Genomic DNA, 7,083 nt, shown 5'->3' on the forward strand with positions numbered 1-7,083 from the left:
ACAGCCCAATAGCACCTTATTTCAATGTGACTAGTTTGGAATGTGAGGATGTGACTGTTCGCTTCCTAGCTTATGGCTGCCTCTGCTGCTTAGCCAAAGGCCTTAGCCTAAGAACAGGGCCTCAGACTGTCACAGTAAGAGAAGGACCTTACACTGGCAGACAGTGATTTTGATTCTTTCTTTTATACCTCTAACTAGCCAAGTGATAAGAATACACCTAAATTCTTAAAGTACAGGCCTTTACAGACAGGCCTGAATATCTATATCCTAACACCAGTCAGTTTCCTCAGGGAAGCTTTGATTTCCTTGTTCCTTATGCTGTAGATGATCGGATTCATCACTGGTGGCAGTACAGAATAGAGAACAGCCACCATGAGATCCAGAGCTGACGGAGAACTGGAGATGGGTTTCATGTAGGCAAAGACAGCAGTGGAAACAAACATGGAAATTACAATGAGGTGAGGAAGGCATGTGGAGAAGGTTTTATGTCGGCCCTGCTCAGAGGGGATTCTCAGTACCTTGGTTAAGATCTGAACATATGTCACAATTATAAAAACAAAGCAAATTAGTGATAAACACACACCAAATCCAATAACCCCAACTTCATTGAAGTACGAGTTAGAGCAGGCAAGCTTGAGTAGCTGGGGGATTTCACAGAAGAACTGATCCACCATGTTGCCTCCACAGAAGGTGATCGAAAAAGTGTTCTCGGTATGCAATGAAGCATAGAGAATTACACTGATCCAGGCACTGGCTGCCATTTGGACACAAGCTCTCCTATTCATTATAGTCTCATAGTGCAGTGGTTTGCAGATGGCGACGTATCGATCGTATGCCATGATGGTGAGTAAGACAAAGTCGGCTTCAGCAAAGAAGATGAGGAAAAAGACTTGGGCGACACATCCAGAATAGGAAATGGACCTGGTGTTCATAAGGGAATTGGCCATAGATTTGGGGATGGTGACAGAGATGGAGCCGAGGTCTAGGATGGACAAACTCATCAGGAAGAAGTACATGGGGGTGTGAAGGTGGTGGTCAAGAGCTATGGCTATGATGATGAGAAGATTTCCTGTCAGGGCTGCCAGGTAAAGCACTAGAAAAACCATGAAGTGCAAAATCTGCAGCTCTCGAACATCAGAGTATCCCAGGAGAAGGAACTCAGTTACGGTGGTTCGGTTGGACATTTTTTTTCCTAGTTCATCGTGTGATGGCTGTGGAGGGAAGGACAAGAGCAATGGTCAGGGTTATAGCGAGAGAGGGAATGACTCTGATTCCCCTCTCCATGCTATCTCATGGTGTGAATGTCAAAGGTGCACAGCACTTGTCACTTCCATTGACTGGAGTAGTGAGGGCTCCTCACCGCTCACAACCAGGGCACTACTCTGGTGCGTTATCACAGGAGTGTAAATTGGCATCGCTCCCTTAAAGTCACTGGAGCTGGGTCAGTTTACACCATCTGAGGATCTGGCCCAAGATGTGGCTTGATCAAATGCAGGATGAAAGATGGAACAAAGTACAACCCAAATCCAACAATCTGAGCCAAAATTATGCCCCTATTGCTATAGACAGCAGGCTCACAACTTGGCCAACTAAAATACTAAAATGCCAGCACAGTCTGATTCCCACTTAACTGAGAAATACAGCACAGAATCACCCAGCTTCCCGCATGGCAGCTTTTCTGTGATGATTCCACCCCAACATCCCACATACCGCCTGATGCCTACTTACACGTTGATTTATGGCACCAGATCCCAGCTGCACTCCCACTGCTGGGTGATGATGGGCTGGTCGCATCGCTCAGTTGCTGATGGGTTGTGTGGTTCCCCTCTGTGACTTTATTTCTGTGCTGTGTGAGTCAGGAGACTTCGGTTCTAGTCTTGCCTTTGTCACTTTGTGACCATGGAGCAGTCACCGCTGCCTCTCTTTCCTCCCCTTCTCTTTGTCTGTCTCGTGTACTTTGAATGTGAACTCTTTTGGGGATGGATTGTGTCTTCCTATGTGCATGTTCTGTGCACATGTTGACAGTATTTTTGTTTAGCAGGCAGCAGTGTGGGACAGAGGCTATGATGGTAGAAGTGGAGATCTGGGTTCTAGTTCCATCAGCCTCCTGCCTGTCCTTGGGTAGGATAAAGAGAGACAGCCTTTGTCTGGGAGCTTCGACTCTCAGGGCTTTAGTTTAGAGAGGTTAGTATGCTTAAAACACATTCTCTGGGCCACCAACTTTGCTACTTACTCAGTTTTACCATCCTGCAGCTACCCCTTTGAAACAGACAAACACGTTTGCAATAGAGGGAATGGGGTTGGAGATTATGGTGTTATTGGACAATATTCATGTTCCCCACCATGGCAAAAAGCTAAGTTTCCAGGTAGGAGTCGTCAGACAATTTCTACTTTATTTCAAAGGAAAATTCAGTTTTCAGTTGAATATATTTTCATGGAAAGTCTCTGATATCCATCAAAATGAAAACTTTTTTTGATTATGGCTAAAATTTTCAGGTTCCAACAGTTTTCGGCTGAAACTGTTTGGTTCTCAATGAAAAGTCATTTTTTTCTGGTGGAAAAAAAAATCTGATCATCTCTATATATCTGCATAATTTGATAGTAAAAGTCCTAAAGAGTTCCAATTGCAATTCATATTTCTGATATTAAATTTGCCCCATATATTAATACTCTAACGTATTTAATTAAAATAGAAAACTTACTTTGTTGGTCTTTATTCCAATTTGTGATGCATTTGATCCGACTGTGTTAGGAATCATTGGTCATTATCTATCTATCTATCTATCTATTCACCCACTGCCAGGATTCTTTGGTTCTCTCTCTCTGTCTCATGCACCACCACTGTATTATCCACCAGCTGTTGTCGCATCCCTTCGCTGGATGTCCTGAGTTGCAGGGGGTCTCTCTGCAATTCCTAGCACAGATGGGCGCTCCCTGCTTCCCTCCTAGGGCAGGCTTGGGTGAAAGGTGATGGACTAAATGGGATCAGGGACTGAAAGACAGTCCCAGCTCTAGAGCTGATCCTGGTTTGTGCCGGCTTCAAACAAGGTCAGAGCCCAAGATATCCCTGCTCTGGGGCTAAATAGCTGAATCAGGTCTCCAGGGCTGTGAGCCCAGCTCTGCTCTCACCTCAGGAGCAAACCATCCTGACAACCTGCCCTAGTTGACCCTCACCCCCCAGAGGGGGAACAGCCCCTGCCCTGCATCTCACATGGTGACAGCATCTCTTGAAGGACCTTTAGCTAAGGCTGGATCACAAAGGGGGTCCCCACAGGATGGCAAAATAAAACAGATATTTGTAGCACACACATGGGCTCTACAATAGCTAAGAGCCTCTTGGCACCAGAGTCTCAGTTGGCCTGGAAAAGCCTCTTCCTTCATTAACTCCACGTAGTCACCTCTAGGGGAGCAGAGGTGTTTTTCTCCTGCATTGCACCAGCAGCTCTTGGGATGCAGCCACCAGAGGAACCCACAGCTCAGGCTGCCCTGGCTGCTTGAAGTTCCTCACTAAGAGACAAACACTAAAAACTAAGGACCAGGTCCTGAGCTGGTGTAAATTGATACACTTCCATTGACTTCAGAGTAGCGTGGGCTATTTACACCACTTGGGGATCTGACTCATTGATTTCCACGGAGCTACATCCATTTACACCAGCTGGGGATCTGGCCCATGACACAGTTTCCAACCCATATCCTTTGCCTGTGAAACTGAACCAAAGAAGAGTCAAACATTCGTAACCAGGCTCCTCTTTCCTAGCTCTTTGTCCACTGGGATGAATTACAAGTATAACTTGTAAGGGTGACAGAGCGATTCATTCCCACTTGGGACAGAACTGGGGACAGTGTTGTGGAGATTTTCTGCTTCTGATATTCAACTTTTATTGGGGTGAATAGCCCAGGTCTTTTCTTTCTTTCTTTCTTTCTTTCTTTCTTTCTTTCTTTCTTTCTTTCTTTCTTTCTTTCTTTCTTTCTTTCTTTCTTTCTTTCTTTCTTTCTCAGTAGTAACATTGTTTCCTTCCGGCAGACAACATTAAAATAAAAGGCTCCTTTGGCTGCAGATGCACTGTTTAAAAATGTGTAATTACATGAGACATTCATGTCAGAGAAACTGATGAAATACAAAGAGCCAGAGAGTAGAAATCAGCCCTAGACCTATTGGAATCAATGGTTCCGATTCTCAGCAAGTTCAAATCAGGGTCAGTGGAGTGAATGGGTCAGTGCCCCAGTTTTTGTAAATCACCTTTTGCTGCCTTGGACTCAAAGGGTCCAGATCTCCAAACAGCTGTTGTGTAAATCAGCCCCAGCCCCACTGAAGTCAATTACACCAGTTCCTCAGAGAATGTAAATTGGCAGAGTGCTATGGAATTCGGCCAGGTTACATGAGCTAAATATCTGTGCCGTGATGTTGAGCTTTTTGTTTGTTCCTGTCTCTGAGATTCTCATTGCTGAACATCACAATCCCATCTCAATGCTCCTGGAATATTCCAATAGCAGGGTTCATAGAAACCTGCAAGATGGGTACCCAACCAGTAAATGAATTGATGAATATTATTACCATCACAGCAACGCCCTTCTAGTTAAGGTTGCACCATGACTTCTGTTTAAAGGTCCTCCTTTCTTAAAAAAAAAAAAAAGGAAAAAAACAGAAGACAAACTTAGTCAGATTCTTTTGAAATTTAATGTGCCTTAGGAGGGTGCAGGGTAGGATTAGTGACCTAAATGTGGGGTCATTTGAGCGAAGGGTTGTGGAGATATGAGCCCCATTACAAGATTCTAGGTTTGTTTATTTTGCTCAAAGCTAGAGATCAAACTATTGATGTGAGGCAGGTCAAACTGGTCTCAATCTGTCTCATTTTACCCAAGGTAGTGCACGGCCCCCACGAAATCTTGGGGGACCCGAAATGAGATTGGAATTTAAGAAAGTCTGCGTGTTGGATTGTGCGCTTGTGCCAATACAGAAGGAGGGCTAGAGGATTTCCATTCCCGCCATTTTGATGGTTTAAAGCTCAGTTTCTGGAAGTGCACTAGAAGCTGAATGGTTACTCGGATAGCTTTGAAATTTGGGTGCCTCAGGCAGGCCCGGGGTAGCATTCGAGTTCCAAATTTGTTGTCATTTGACCAAGGGCTTCCAGAGTTATAAGCCCCTCCATAACTTCCAGTTTCCTTCTGCTGCCTTGTATTGTTAAACTGTGAGGTACTAATGACTGGATCAATCACAGACCTCATTGAGATTGACGGCTGTGAATTCATCCTTCAATTAACATAACGAACGATAAGTTAACCAAAGGCCCCCACCTTAAGCTTTGTCTACACTACCAATTTTGTCGGTTGGGATGTGAAAAAACCACCCCAACCGACAAAAGTTTGACCGACCCAAGCGATAAAGGAAGAAAGAGCCGAAGGGTAGACATGGCAGTAAAGGTAAAAGCTGTAAGGTCTATAGTGTCGACATGGCCTAACTCCGTTGAGTTACTCACTGGGTGAGTAAGAGGAGAAACAGCTCCATTTCCTCGACTAGAGTTACTCTTTATTTACTCCAGCCTGAGGGCGAAAAGAATGAGTCTCACTGAGTCCAGTGGAATCACTCCTGGTTTGCATGGGGGGAGCGTATCCGCACCAATGACCAGTGGGGGAACACACAGGGATGCCATTAACGTCTCTCTGTTTCAACTGGGGTAAGTCAGCTTGGAAGCCCCAGCCCATGTTTGTAGCTCTCGCCGTTCCTAACTGTGCAACCCTGGACTAGGTCACTTCATTTCCTTCCCCACCTACATTTCCATCCATGCAAATGTCCTATGCTTGATGTGGCCACCTCTGTATGGAATGGGGGAAAATGAAACAAAAAACTTGTGAAATGAAGAAATTTCCTTGGAGAAATTTGCTCTAATGAACACACGGCGTGCACCTCTATGATCAACCCCTGGAACTGCTGAAGTCAGTGGGAGCATTGCTAGTGATGGCAGTGGGATCAGGACCGGGCCTTCCCTGCTATGTCAGAGCTGAGGGTTGTGTGGCTGACAGAAGAAGACTATTTCTACCAGGAAATTGCAAATTAATTTGAGATGGGCCCAGCTCAGACACTGGACTCTTTCTTGGGATCCTCACGTCCCCAAAGCTCAGTCAAGGGGGCTTAGGATCTGAGGTTCTGGTTCCACACTAAAGCCCATCCCTACAGAACCCACCTTCACTTTGACTGGCAACAATTGGCTCCTTTGATGGCTATTGCAATCTCCATGGAGAGATCATGTAGTGAAGAGGACTGGGAGCCCGATCTACCCTCTCCCATTTTGAGATGATCTCTTCAGGTCCGGGCTGGTCCATGGTCTCTGCTGAGGCTCCTCACAGGGGATTAATGCATTCTAGTTTGGATGGATGAGATGTTTAATGGGTGCTTTCATGACGTGTCCAAGGAGATGAGGCACAAAACCAATTTTTCACAGCGCTCAGAAGGGGAGGACACTGGGACACTGCTCACTGGGGCTGGGTTGAATAGGTGACCTAGACATGAAAACAGCCGCTTCATCTGTTATCTCCCAAGCCAGCATATCCCATCGTGCGCCGAGATGGCTATAGCATTCATGTGGACATGGGGTGTGAACGGAGACCTCCTCTCCTTTCATATGTCCAGTGCTGGAAGCAAAGACCAGGGACTGTCCTGCTCTCTAAAGATGGCTTTTCTGGGAACAGAGAGACAAGGTGGGTGAGGTAATATCTAGTGAGTAGAAAACAGCTCAACAGAATGGGCACCATGTATCCCAGGTACTAATTGCTGATTTCCATGGAGAGGCCCCAGGAATGGGCTTGGCCCTCTGGGGGACCTGTAACCGACTCTGCAGCATCCTGTGCAATTAGAGTGGAAGCAAGGGGGTGTGCGTGCTGCAGAATCTGGAACAATACAGTGGACACTTGCTCCAGGATGTGAGCTATGACAGGGATTTTCAGAGTGGTTTCATGGAAACAGGTGCCCAATGCCCATTGTCTGCACAATGGGAGTTAGATGCTTAACTCTCTTAGGGTATGTCTACACTATGAAATAAGGTCAATTTTATAGAAGTCAATTTTTAGAAACTGATTTTATTCAGT

At 45.6% G+C, this 7,083-nt stretch overlaps 1 protein-coding gene across 1 annotated transcript; it reads right to left on the reverse strand.

Annotated features, from left to right (window-relative positions):
• Window positions 1-260: 260 nt before the first annotated feature.
• LOC140898145 (olfactory receptor 14A16) lies at window positions 261-1,184 on the reverse strand. The gene has a single exon (XM_073311587.1). The coding sequence runs from the start codon at window positions 1,182-1,184 to the stop codon at window positions 261-263; it is 924 nt and encodes a 307-aa protein (XP_073167688.1).
• Between the last annotated feature and the right edge of the window lie 5,899 nt (window positions 1,185-7,083).

Source organism: Lepidochelys kempii, chromosome 14 (genome assembly GCF_965140285.1).
Source record: "Lepidochelys kempii isolate rLepKem1 chromosome 14, rLepKem1.hap1, whole genome shotgun sequence".
Classification (NCBI taxonomy): domain Eukaryota; kingdom Metazoa; phylum Chordata; order Testudines; family Cheloniidae; genus Lepidochelys; species Lepidochelys kempii.

Excerpts from the sequence above, each read along its gene's own strand:
- LOC140898145 (XM_073311587.1), bottom strand. The coding sequence starts at position 1,184 with ATGTCCAACCGAACCACCGTAACTGAGTTCCTTCTCCTGGGATACTCT.